The sequence below is a fragment of the Biomphalaria glabrata genome, chromosome 7, assembly GCF_947242115.1.
Source record: "Biomphalaria glabrata chromosome 7, xgBioGlab47.1, whole genome shotgun sequence".
Classification (NCBI taxonomy): Eukaryota; Metazoa; Mollusca; class Gastropoda; family Planorbidae; genus Biomphalaria; species Biomphalaria glabrata.
The window spans coordinates 3,272,581-3,287,283 of record NC_074717.1 but is presented as its reverse complement, the minus strand read 5'-3'; the positions used below and the strand labels follow the sequence as shown (position 1 = coordinate 3,287,283).

Here is a 14,703-nt window from a genome sequence, read left to right as displayed (position 1 = left end):
CCAATGGAAAAGAAAAAAAAATTAACTTGAATTTAGCTTTTTATATGTTTTTTTTATGACAGTAGTCAATAAGATATTCTTATCAGGTAGATTAATGGTAGACTTGATTATCTGTTTTGTTACACACACACACACATATATGTATATTTTTTTTAAATTAAAAGGTGTATACCAAAAACTATTTGAATTTTTATACTAGGCTTCATCAATAAATTTATGGAATAAACTATTTTTTCTGTTCCTAGATTGACATTGTCAAACTTACAACATCAAATACAAGTGAAGATGGCCTAAATGCTGAACACATTCTTAAGGAAGCTCTAAAAAAGGTAAAATTTCTACTCATAAATAATATGACATGCACTGAACATAATTTAAACCAAATTGAAAGCATAGGAGACACATGAAAAAAATAATACAAAAATGGATGTAAAACTATTATCTAACATAAATCCTTATAAAGCTTCTAGACCTTATAGCATTGCACTGATATATATAATTTAAGGAAGCAAACAACAAGCTAACATCATGTTCAGGCTACTTTTGTAAACTTCACTTTCTCCAGGTAGAGTACCAAACCTAACAAACCTAATGTGACTCCTGTATTCAAACAAGTACATAAATCTTATCCAAGAAACTACAAACCAGTACATGTATAATACTAGAAAACATAATATGTAGTGTCACAATAAACAAATTAGATAAACGTAAGGTCCTTTTTCCATAGGAGCATGGCTTTAAAAAATTGTAGGTCATATGAAACCCATCTAATAGGTCTGATTGAATCAAAGGGCTTAGATCATAATGAGCAAATAGATGTGTTTTTTTTTATATTTCTCTAAAGCATTACTGAAGTTCATTACCATACCTTGCTAAAAAAAAACAAAAAAAATATTGGTCTTACTGGTCCAATGTACCTTTATAGTGAGAGAAAAAAAAAACTAATATTTTTTTGTTAAGTTCACATGAACTTTCAAAGTTTTGGGTCATAGAAACAAATGGCAGGATGGCTGCCTGTTCGTGCGGTTTGCGTGCTGGACTGTCATTCGGATTTGTCGAGGGTTCAAACCCTGCCCGCTCCCATCCCCCATGGTCCTGCGGGAGGTTTGGACTAGGAAGTAAACTATCTTCAACTCTGAAGGAACATCCGAAACATGTAAAAGATTTTACAAATGATTTTACCCCATTTATCTTATATTTATGCACAAAAGTTGTGTAATAGTAAATTTGACTTGTCTTTAATTTATCTATTTTAAAAAAGTGTGTAATATTTTTTGACCATTCTACAAAACATTAAAAAGGTATATGTATAGAGCATGCTTAGAAATGTACATCATTAACATATTATTTTAGCAAAAAATATTGATCTATGATGTGCACTTTTTATTCTGACTAGCCCAGATTGATGCCTATTCGGAAATCCACAAAGAGATGATGAAAGCATGGTAAAAGCTAGTGACAATCCACAGATGTATTCTTACATGGCTTGAAAGTTATTAATGTCAAGAAAGCAAATTAGATAAAAACTATACATTTTATTGACAAGCTTATGTTAGACTTAGAAAATATATTTTTTTAATTGCTTATTCTTTAGAATGGGAGAATACTTCAATATAGGGACTCCAACATTATGAGTAGCTGATAGTTTTTAATTATGCTTATGAAAGGAATGGGAATGACAGAGAGAGAGTGAGCTAATAAAAATCTTGCTCAGGTGTATTGTTTTGTAATAAATAATTGTTTATTAGCTTTTCAGGTACTGCTAGTTAGAATGCTATGTAATATTATAATAATAATTTGTATAATTTGTAATAATGATAATTCATTGTGTTATATATTTGTATTTATATTTATTTGTAAAGAATTCAGTTACTCTGTAATATAAAACATCATTTTAGGTCTTTCTGTGTGCAATTGCACTATTATTTCATTCCTAGCAGTAGATTATGTAATTTATTGAATGATATTAAAGAGCTTTCATATTAATGCTTCTGTACTTGTTATTTCATAATAATCATAATAATAATCTTTATTATCCAGGAGGAAAAGCATTTACATTTACAATGTGAGAAAAGTTTATATTTTTAGTAGCATGATAAAAGAGCTCTTAACATTATATTCTAAAAAATGTATTACACTTGCTTATAGCTATAAAAATATTTGATAAGATCTTTTGCAGAAAATCATTTTAAGACAGAACTTGAGATTCTGTAAATCAGTAAAGGCAAAATATTACACAATTACATTAAAGAGATTGTAATGTAGGCTTATATACTTGAATAGGACCGTTGCATTTCCATGTCTGCTACTAATAGTGTCTGGCCAGCAGATGTGAAGGATTTTACAAATTAAAAAATAGTGCTTTTCTTTTTCACTCTCATTTTAAATGTTGGATGGTTCAGATCAGTAATCCTATTTCTGAGATGAACTGCGCAGTGGTTTCCAGATTAGTAGTTCTCCATATAGTTGCTTTGAAGGACATGGTCAGCATTCTCAGGTGAAAAAAAGCCCCCCTTTTTTTTTTGTGCTGACAAATCTCTTGAAATATATGGAGTAGACTCTTGCTTAGTTTATTATTTCTTTGACACAGTTTTTTATTTATGATACTTCTTATGTTAGTTACTGAACTCCACTGTCTCTAAGAACCAGTCATCCAATAATTGTGTGCTAGTAATTTTGTTATTATAATCTTATTTAGTAGCCTACTAGCCTGATTTTGCATTTAGTGTGATGTCATAGGCAAAATTCAAGTTAAAGCTGAATACATCTATTAACAGATTTTTTTTTTCAGCAGAAGATCCAAATAAGCTAAAATGAAAACATTTTATATCAAAAGATAATCAGAATGCTCGCCTGACATAGATTTGGTAGGCACGATTAGAGATATAATAATACAGAAGAGGTTCAATCAATTATATAGGTTATGGCTGAAAAAAAAAAAAAACTATAAATACTTTTAATTTTACACTGCTCATAACTGCTGTATAACTCATACAAACTTATCTTTTCCCAAATGTTTCCCATAATAATTTTTACTTTATCGTCCAGTCTATATAGATCTATATATATATGTCTATGAATGTACCTTACAAAACATGAATCAATAAAAAAATTAACCGAGAAGTCAATTATTAATTTGTAATTAATTATTTTGTTTCATATCAAATGAGGGAAATAACTTCTATACTATTGAGATATATAATTGTAAGTGCATAATTCTTTCCCATCAATAAGCTTAGTTTTCTAAGGGAAAAAGCCGCTAATATGTTTGTGTAAAATGTCCGTCTGTCACACTCAGATCTCGAAAACTAGAAGAAAAATTAAAAATATTATTTCACCATGCGATGCGGCTTGAAAAGTTTAGGTGCAACGGCTACTTTTTGTTTTCTAAAAGCAAACCTCCAAAATAGCCATGTTTGTAACCTTTTTTTTTTTGTTCCAGTACTATAATTCAAAGCTCTAAACAAACATTTCGGAAAAGGGAGAATTTAAGTGATCCATATTTTGACTATTCTGTTTTAAAACGTCATCTTTTCATCTGGAAAGGGGAGAGGGCGGTAGAGTGAAACCGATAATCCTCGCTCCTTTTTATAATTTTTGCTAATGATTGCATTTGGCATTAAATAATTGGGGGTAGGGGCGCCTCCATAAAATAATTTAATATATAGCATATATAAATTATATTTGTGATATTTTTTTTTTAAATTTTTAATTTCTTAACTAAAATACAAAAAGAAAAAAGTTTTGGTGTGTCCGATGGGTGGAAGACGATAGCATGTATCACAACTCCCACTTGGCACAACCCTTTTTCATTTTATATTTACTTATAATAAAGTTTGAGTTTGTGTCCGACATAATATACAAATAGCATAAAACATCTATTTGTAGCTTATATTGTATAGATATTCAACTAATTTTGTTAACAAACTATGATTCCTCCATAAAAATAGGACCGCCCCCCCCACACACACACAGAGGGTTTGAGTGAGGAGGGCAGTAGAAGCAATCTCCCCCCCCCCCCCCAAAATCACCGAATCGGCTAAGATACCAGAAGTGTAGCGACATAATATAAAATTATATTGTAATTCAACTAATTTTGTTTATAAACTATGATTTCTAATTAAAAGTAGGACTCCCCCCCCCCCACACTTAAAGGTTCTAAATTGGAAGAGCTGTAGATGTATTCGTCCTCCCCCATCCATCCACCCAATCGGCCAACAGGGGAACGACATAATATAAAAATTGGTTAAAATATCAATAACAAGTTTTAATTCAATAGATATTACATTGATTCGTTATGAAGTTGTGATTTCTACAAATAAATCCCCCCCTCTCGAATGTTTATGGTGGGAGGGGGAGGGGTCGGGATTGATGCCATCGCCACCTCCGCATCCCACCAAATAGGCCAACATACTAGAGAGGGGGGGGGCGAATTAATCTAAAAATAATTAGTGTATATTATTAACATATCTAATAAATTCGTATACAAAATTTTGAGATTTCTTTACTAAAATTCGTCCACCCCCCTTTTCATTCGCCCCTACCGCCCCCCCCCCCGGATCCTCCAGTGGTCTAGTGTCTCTATATTGTTGGCCTTTCGACTTTGTAAATGTGTTTGGTTTTATTTGAGTGTTACATCTTGTGTAGACACAACGAGGAGGCGCCCAACAAATATTACAAATACAACTAAAACAAGTGTCAAGTCTTTGTCAACAGAACACCAGCACGTTGTCGTGTCAATTATCAACAACAACAAAAAAAGATCAACAAATGAAGTATTCGAGCTGAAGATTAGGCTACATGAACAGGCACGCGCTGTAAAACAAACAAAAAAAAAAAGGTTAGGCTAACAACAAAACACTGAACTTAGACACTCGGGGTCCAAGCATTTATTTTATATAACAGGTTAGGCTAACAACAAAACACTGAACTTTGAGACACTCGGGGTCTAAGCATTTATTTTATACAACAGGTTAGGCTAACAACAAAACACTGAACTTAGACACTCGGGGTCCAAGCATTTATTTCATAAACCAGGTTAGGCTAACAACAAAACACTGAACTTTGAGACACTCGGGGTCCAAGCATTTATTTCATAAAACAGGTTAGGCTAACAACAAAACACTGAACTTTGAGACACTCGGGGTCCAAGCATTTATTTCATAAAACAGGTTAGGCTAACAACAAAACACTGAACTTTGAGACACTCGGGGTCCAAGCATTTATTTCATACAACAGGTTAGGCTAACAACAAAACACTGAACTTTGAGACACTCGGGGTCCAAGCATTTATTTCATAAAACAGGTTAGGCTAACAACAAAACACTGAACTTTGAGACACTCGGGGTCCAAGCATTTATTTCATAAACCAGGTTAGGCTAACAACAAAACACTGAACTTTGAGACACTCGGGGTCCAAGCATTTATTTCATAAAACAGGTTAGGCTAACAACAAAACACTGAACTTTGAGACACTCGGGGTCCAAGCATTTATTTCATAAAACAGGTTAGGCTAACAACAAAACACTGAACTTTGAGACACTCGGGGTCCAAGCATTTATTTCATAAAACAGGTTAGGCTAACAACAAAACACTGAACTTTGAGACACTCGGGGTCCAAGCATTTATTTCATAAAACAGGTTAGGCTAACAACAAAACACTGAACTTTGAGACACTCGGGGTCCAAGCATTTATTTCATACAACAGGTTAGGCTAACAACAAAACACTGAACTTTGAGACACTCGGGGTCCAAGCATTTATTTCATACAACAGGTTAGGCTAACAACAAAACACTGAACTTTGAGACACTCGGGGTCCAAGCATTTATTTCATAAAACAGGTTAGGCTAACAACAAAACACTGAACTTTGAGACACTCGGGGTCCAAGCATTTATTTCATACAACAGGTTAGGCTAACAACAAAACACTGAACTTTGAGACACTCGGGGTCCAAGCATTTATTTCATACAACGGGTTAGGCTAACAACAAAACACTGAACTTTGAGACACTCGGGGTCCAAGCATTTATTTCATACAACAGGTTAGGCTAACAACAAAACAAATCTTCCATCAAAATAAATTTTAACTCAAATTATGTTGTTATGCTGTTGTGTACTGGGGCGCAGTGGCTGAGTGGTACAGCGCTTGGCTTCCGAATTGGAGGGTCCCGGGTTCGAATCTGGGGGAAAACTGGGATTTATAATTTTGTAATCTTTGGGCGCCTCTGAGTCCAGCTCTAATGGGTACCTTCCATAAGTTGGTGAAGCGTAAAGGCGGTTGGTCGTTGTGCTGGACACATGACACCCTCGTTAACCGTGGGCCACAGAAGCAGGTGACCTTTACATCATCTGCCCTTTAGATCGCAATGTCTGAAAGGGGAAATTTTCATTACTGCTTTTTCTGACCTTCAATTATTGAATGTATTCATGTCTAAAATGAGACTCAAATTTAGACTACACCCCCCCCCCCCAATGTTGTACTGTAAAGAAAAGTAAACAGGTAACAATAGAAGGGAGGGATGGCTCGTGTTGACATGGAGAGAAGCGAGCAGTAATGTATTTCATTAGTGTTATAATGGAAGATGCCGATAGAAATGTAGAACACCTTTAGAAAAAACAGAAGAACACCTTTAGAAAATACAATCTGACATGGGTTCAAATCTTGGTTAAGACATAGATTTTGAATTTCGGGATTTTTTTTAGGGACAACCTGAGTCCACCCAACTCTAATGGACAACTGACTTAAGTTGGGAAAAGTAAAAAGCGTTTGGTCGTTGCGCTGGCCACATGATACCTTGCTCGTTAACTGTTGGCCAAAGAAACATGTGACTTAGGTCTAAAACGGGAACTGTTAGACATAAGTTAACTGTTTAGGCATGCAAGTATTTTATTACCTATCTTAAGTTTAATGTTTCAAGTTTATCATTAATGTTAGTTCAATCTTTGTTGTGGGGGCTATATCAAACCAGTGTTTAAATGTAAGCTTATTCTCTCTATTTTGCTATTACTAACGTTGAGTTTGGTTACTGACTTAAGCTTAGAAACAGCTTGGGTGTCTACTACTGCGCATTACTGCAGGTAATTTTTCTATGTTCTGTACAATGGAAAGCTATTAATGTTTTAAAAAGACTGATTATCTTTATGAATAGAGATATTTTCTTTCTTATGGCTTACGTTATCCCCCGCGTGTGAGAGAATAAAGAATAGCATTATCTACAAATGAACATCATTGTACAGCTTGGGTCATCATGTCCTCTCGAGGTCGCTACGACCAGCTCATTTCTTCCTACCACAAGTCGAAACGCAATTTGTCGACTCATCTGTTTAGGTCGTCGCAGACAGTCGAGGGCCAAATACTTATTACATAAAACACTCACTTCGTATACGCTCGAGGGCCAAATATCTATTATATAAAACACATAACTCAGAGACACTCGATGACCTAATGATAATTTGGCTTGTTTTGAAATCCGAAGATTAATGAGGAAAGCAGCATTTCCCGTGGCTACGCAGCCCCAGCTGTGACCTACATACTTTACCACAACCGACACATGTATAACCATTTTCCGCCGATGGTTGATTTAGATTTTCTTTTCGCCGCTTACGTCTGTCCTCGGCAGCAGATTTTCTTGTCTCAAATTGTGTATCGGCAGCTTTTGTAAGTGACCTCCAGCTGTCTCGTCCTGAAGCCGCCTGCAACCAGGGACTCCCTTCTATTTCAGTTAAAGCAAGTTGGCACCTAAGCTGGTCCTAAAAGTGTTTCCGTTGGGCACCTCTTTTACGTCGACCACCTTTTAGCTCACCAAAAAAAAAAAAACAACAACTGATTTTGGCATACGTTCGTCCCCCATAAGGGATACGTGCCCTGCCCAGCGTAAGTGTCAGACCATAAGAAGTCCCTCTACACTTTTCATGCCGCGCAAGGACATCGCTGTTTGTAGTGCGGTCTTGCCACCGCATGTCCATAATGAAGCGCAAGAATCTTTGGTGAAACATTGAAGTAGTCCTAGTAGCTTTTTATATAATACCCAAGTCACTACCATGTAGAAGGATTGAGAGAACCACTGCTTGGTAGACACTGATTTTTTTGTGGATGCAGGTGGAGCGATTTAATTCCGCCAAACTCTAGCCTGGAAGCGTCCAAAAGCACTGAGCCTATGCTTCCTAGATATGGAAGTGGTCTACCATGTTAAGGAGGTGTCCATTCACGGCGATCTTTTTTGGGCCGAGTAGGTTTTATTGGGTCACTTCTGCAACATTACTATTATTAGAGCTTTTATATAGCGCTACTTTCATGCTTATAGCATGCTCAGAGCGCTTTGGTCCAATCTCATTTGTGGACCAGTGGGGTGGGAGAGGGGGTATCTAGGAGTTGGTTTTCCGCAGTAGCGTAGCTACCAATGTGCGGGTGGTGCGGGCCGCACAGGGCACCAAGTGGAGAGGGGCACCAAAATTCCCCAGTGTGTATTAATTTCCTATTTCCCTGAGCTTTTCAGTAAAAACGACTAATTGTATGGACACGAACAAACATAAACGACTGTATTTTAAACATGAACTAACGATTTATAAACTAGTCATGTCGCTATTTTGTTTCATCTCCTCGACTATTTCTTCCATACAATGTAAGCTATAGAACAGTTTGAATCTAATTTAGCCTACTAGATTTATTTCGGACACACGGTACATGTTGTTACTACACTGATCAATGCTCTGTAATGTAAAGAAGAAGAAGAAGAAGATAGGCCAACCTTTTTTTTTACTTCATTGTTTAGTCCACTGGTTTAATCTAGATATTGAGTTTACAAATATATTTCTAAACTCTAGCTCTAAACAATTGTCTTAGTTTATTCATTTCTTTATGATTCTTTATAGTTTAATTTTGGAAATAATTCTATTGTAATGTCAATATTTTAAAATAAGCTAATCTTTTTTTTTTCTACGAGTTTTTTTTTTTTAACTAACTAGTTAATTTTAATACTGTAACGTAAACAAAATGATGAACAGTGCTCAAGACTGACTAGTCTGGCTGGCGCCTCAAAACCCTTTTAAGCTCAGATGGAGAAATCGGCATCTCTGGTTCTGTTCGGTCTGGGTAGACTATAAGGGCCCCATACCCAGATCTATCGGGGTCCCTCATTACCGACCCATCGGTATAACAGAAAATGGCATCTGATGGGTAGGACTTTAGTGTAGCTGATGCCAAGTTTTGGAGTATGGCAGGTGTTAATCACCTCTTGGTGGCTCCCTATTGCCCTATAAGGGACATGCTTATTTGTGGGGCCGGCTTCTCCTCCACGGAGGGCAAGTACTAAGTCTTCTAATTGGGATTCTGTCAGTGGAGAGTCCAGCTGATTTTGACAAATTGGCCGCAGTGTGGATGAACGATCGCATTTTTATGCGGTTCCTCTCTCTCCACTGTCGCACTAATATTGTGGTGGGTAGCCTAGAGTCACCCCTTTTGTAGCGCTCATAGGCTGTAAGTACCGCCCTCTCCCTCCTTAAATGTAAAGGGGCCACGTTTGTTAAGATTTCAGCAGCGTTTGTTGGGCTTGTCCGAAAGGTGCCACAAATGAACCTTAGTGCCTGTGATTGTACTCGGTCGAGTGATTCAAGGGCAGTTTTACTAGCATATACTTGAACTGTATATCTGTACTCAATTTGTGATCTGACTGCCCCTAAGTACAATGTGCGTAGCATGTAAGCTTTGGCACCCCACTTTGTGCTGGCCAGCTTTCTTAGTAACGCTAACTCCTCCGAGGCTTTTCTTTCGACTTCCTGGACGTGCTGGAGCATTGACAGTTTTCTATCCAGGGTTACCCCTAGATATTTTGGCGTGTTTTCACGTTGGAGTCGCAGCTCACCGAGTTGAAGCTCGAATGGAGCCTTAAGAATGTCGATCCCTAGGCTGAACAGGGACCAGGTCGTTTTGGCAACGTTTATCTGAATCTGTCATTTGTCGCAACACGAGGAGATGGTTTGGAGTTTTGCTTGTAATGCCGCCTGTATTTGGTCGACTTTCTTGTCGGTTGACCAGAGGATAATGTCATCCGCATAAAGCAGTTTCTTTGACCGCAGTGAGGTGCGTTTCTTAAATTTCTTAAGTCTAAAGAAGCATCGAGACAATTTCAAGTCACATCATTGCCAGAGTCCACCGACTATAGGCGAGCTGTTATTGGGTATGAATTAACTGAACATTTAAAGCAACATAGCAAGATGAGACGGTTATCATTGAATCCAGAAAAAAATGATGAGGCCGACATCCTGAAAAGAAGAAAATACTTCAATACCGCAGGTTCTAGAAACTAAGGGACAGCACACAAGCATGTCTTTAGTACACTCCTCAAAAATTCATACTGAAGAAGCTGAACCATCAGACAGTGTTAACAATACAGAAAGCAGAATAATAAACTCTAGACTGAACGACATTGGAGATTGGCCTGATGTCACATATAATATTCGCATACACCTTGTCACTCAAGGATCTGAAACAGTTCAGCGTATGGACAGTCAATTCAGAGAGGCGTATAGACATCAAGAATCAGCAAAAGGAAAGGCTAGAAAGCTTTCAAAGGCTTGGTTTTTCCGGCAAATGTCAAACGGCGAGAAAGTTCTTCGAAAGTGGATGTGTTATTCGCCAAAAAAAAAAAAAGAATCCTTATTTTGTTTCCCCTGCATACTCTTCTCAACAAGATCAAGTACCAAATCTTCATTTAAATCCAAAGATGGATTCAATGAGTGGTGGAGGTTATCCCCGAAAATAGAAAAACATGAGACCAGCAGAGCTCACATTCAGTCATCGCTTGCTTGGAGGGAACTTGAAGTTCGCCTGAGAGTAGGGAACAATATTGACAACAAGGTCCAAGATTTGATTATAAAATACAGTACACCTGACATCTCAAAGCTGGATAAAAATTCCCAAATTTTACGGTATGTTGTCATGGATAATGACGGGGTGCAGGTTTGTGAGTCTTTTGGTGACTTCATCGACACAAAGGACAAGCATGCCGCTGGAATCACTGAGATGATTCTAGAGAAATTGCGTTCGGATGGCTTAAACATAATGGACTGCAGGGGTCAAGGCTATGATAATGCTGCGGTCATGAAAGGTCATGAAAGAATTAACAATATTTGATTAATGAATACATATTATTTTGAACAAAAAAGTAAGGTTTTGCAACGTTATTAATTAGTTAGTTGTTTTTTGTTTTTGTTTTTTTTTGGGGGAGGGAGGCATCAAGATGAGGTACCGCACCAGGCATCATATACTCTAGCTACGCCACTGGTTTTCCGTGCTGCCTTTAAGGGCGCTCAGTAAACACAACTCTGCCCGAGTCGGGTGTCGAACCTCGAGCTCCCTTCTAGGTATCCAAGACAAGCCAAGTTCAAGCGCACTTAGCCTCGCGACCACGCTTCCCAAAAAGGGGGGGGGGGGTGTGACTGATCAAGCCGACTCTAGAGCGGCAGAGTTTGCCACAGTTCGTGCATGTTTATGCATATGACTTAGGGCTAGCTGACAGGGCCGCTTTCTTCTTCTTTCTCTTGACTGATGCAACTTCGTTTCTTTTGCACTCGGCGAAGTTCGTACCAGCAAGTACAGTCTGTCTCCATGCTGTCCGGTCTTGGGCTATCTCTTCCCACATACTTTGGTCGATGCCCGTGGTTCTCATGTCTCGCTTGTAGACATCTCTTTAGGTTTGTATTGGTTCTCTTATTATTAAAACTATCTGACTATTTATGTACTTTTTTTTTATTTATGATATTTTTTGGTCTGACACTTTTTTTATTGTATAAATCCTGCAAATCGTAATGCTCGCATATTAATTTGGTCATATCATTCCCCATAATTTTTGTTACTTTTTTTAATTAAGTTTTCCAGTCTTTTGACGAAAAATTATTTTAATAGCTTTTAGCACAAAAAATGGATTTAAAAAAAATGCTTTCAAAAAGCGATTACGGCAAAATTCACCCAGTTATTCCTTTCTTTCTGCCCCCCGCCCCGTTCCTTTCCATTTTTGCAACTGATCATAGCGTATTGAGAAAGTTACAAGCAGGACTCTGTGCTACAGAAAACAATTGGTACAAATATATCTAATAGCAGGGACATACTGTTATTTGTATCAATGTATTCATCATCTAATTACATTTACTGATCTTAACTAATTGATACAATTATACCTTGTATACGCTTTTTTTTTAAAAGTATTATTTATGAAGGACGGACAGACAGACAGACTTCACAAAACTGACATCATCTATTCTCTTTTCGGGACCGCTAAAAAGAAAAACTCTAAAAAAATAATTTTCATGAAACAAAAAGTCTTTTTTCAGTGGAATTAATACAAATGTAGTTGTCTGCGCTTGAATAGTTGGACAAGAAGACCAAAAACAATAACTGCGAATGACGCTTTGGACACGAACTTCGATTGACCACTAGAACTTTCTGGATTTCTTCGCCAGTGGCGTTTTTTGACCCCTGAAAAAAAAAAGGAAAATTTATGTCTAAGATTGGCAACAACAATAGTTTCAAGAAAAACATAAAAATACATTTTAAAACGACCATACCTCCTTAAGAGTCTAAGTCTGTCGAGCAGCGGTTCTCAACCTTTTAAGCTCGGCGACCCCTTTTTACAACCCCCCACCCAAACTCTGCCGCGACCCCCCCCCCCTGACACACACACATACAGCAATAGAAAAGTAGGTAAAAACAATCCATATTTTCAATGGTCTTAAGCGACTTCTGGCAAATGGTCAATTGATCCACAGGTTGAGAACCCCTGCTATAGAGTGATTGTTTATTAATAACTAATGGGTCTCTGATTTAAAAAAAAAGAGAATTTGTTTTTTTGACCCCGCCCCATTCTCCCCATTTTGCTGTGAAAATGGCTAAGCTAATCGAATGTATATATCTACTACAATGTATAATATTCCCATGATAAGCCTTTTAAATCTAGAAGAAAACAGTGGGTACAAATATTTGTAATAGCAGACATGTGTTATTGTTAGTCAAGATCTATTACAAAATGTAATTACATGACTGATCCAAATTGGTCGTGCGGTTTGCGCGCTGGACTGTCGTTCGGACTTATCGATAGTCCTGGGTTCAAACCCTGCCCGCTCCCATCCCCCGTCGTCCTGCTGGAGGTTTGGACTAGTAAGTAATTATCTTCAACTCTGAAGGAACATCCGAAACATGTAAAACATTTTACAAACAAAACATTTTTAAACAAACATTTTAATTATGCTTTTTTTTTTTAAAGTATTTTTTTGTATTTTCTTCCAATTTATGTCCCTTGACTGTACCAAATCTTTGGCGTCTGGAGGAATTCTCAAATATCCTCAGAGCCGCTTTAAGTCTAAGTCTTGACTTTTGGCTTTTTTTGTTTTTATTAATTATTCGCAAACACACAATTTTTTTTATTTTTTTTTTTGGGGGGGGGGGGGGGGGGGGGGGGGGAGGGGGGGGTTGATTCAACGAAACTCTATCTTTGTAATTTACTATCCCTCGTAATACAAACTAACCGGATATGACCTTATGACCTTTAAACTAAATAATAACCTCTTTTAGTTGATTGGCTTGATGTGGATCCGTTCAGGTTTTCCAGTGACCTCTTTCCGGGTCCTGTGAACAGAAATTCAGATATTGATCCTATTATAATATATATATATATATATATATATATATATATATATATATATATATATATATATATATATATATATATATATAATGTTCATTACTTATATTTTAAAAGTACATAAGCACACACTCCACCTTGCCCACGTGTTATCTTAATCTAGTACGGTAAAATACACCCAAAAAAAAGTTTACAAAGACAGTTTGTGTGGAAACACAAACTTAAAAGCGGCCACCGAAGTGGTCCGCCCAGGCAGGTTAAAAGGCGGGTATCAATATTTTTCAGAGAGAACATCAGAATTAAATTCGATCAATGACAAATGACAGAGAAGAATGGAGAAAGAAGGTTGACAGATCTTTAATAAATTTGTCTTTGATATAATTTCATTCGGGTAAAACTTTACATCGCAGGACCCTTTTGAAGGATATTACGCAGGTGGCAGGTAAAACTTTACATCGCAGGACCCTTTTGAAGGATATTAGTCATTCTCTAATGACATGAAAACTCTGGATCTATATTATGTAACAAAAAAAATATTAAAATGGCTATAAAAAATAAATAATGAGAATGAATTAATCTTTTTTTTTCTAATTTGTTTTTTTTTTGTTCGGTAAAACTTTATATCACGAACTATTACATGATACTACCGACACCGTCTAGCTGGTAGTGACCTTGTGACCTGATTACCGTAGCGATAGACAGCGCGGTGCTGCCACCTGCGTAATATCCTTCAAAAGGGTCCTGCGATGTAAAGTTTTACCCGAAACTTTACATCGCAGGACCCTAGTTTTTCAGGTCAATTATTTGGCAGCTGTCTATCCGCACGTATGATGACGTACTGACTTGACCTCACCTGCTCGCGCGCAGAGCGCGCCCGGTCACTGCCCTCTCTCTCTCTCTCTCTCTCTCTTCTTTTAGTACGTTAAATCGTAGATCTATGTAATATAGATTTAGATTTTTTTTGTACAAATTATTCTTGGAATAACTATTAATGTTTAGATGGTATTTTATGTTTTTAATTGGGGAATTTTTATTAATATATCATTAATTAATTATAGACCTACGTAT

The 14,703-nt window shown here is 37.0% G+C and overlaps 2 protein-coding genes across 3 annotated transcripts in view; one reads left to right on the top strand and one right to left on the bottom strand.

The window, feature by feature from the left end:
• The window catches only part of LOC106067795 (uncharacterized), a 262,134-nt gene that overhangs the window by 28,640 nt on the left and 218,791 nt on the right, over positions 1–14,703 (top strand). The gene's annotated exons all lie outside the window — the stretch shown is intronic.
• The window catches only part of LOC129927109 (uncharacterized), a 48,242-nt gene continuing 45,838 nt past the window's right edge, over positions 12,300–14,703 (bottom strand). Inside the window, exons 5-6 of the mRNA XM_056034310.1 lie at positions 13,557–13,619; positions 12,300–12,473 (exon numbers count right to left, since the gene is read on the bottom strand). Coding sequence (XP_055890285.1) covers positions 12,334–12,473; positions 13,557–13,619 — 203 coding nt within the window. The 3' untranslated portion in view covers positions 12,300–12,333. The remainder of the gene's footprint in view (positions 12,474–13,556; positions 13,620–14,703) is intronic.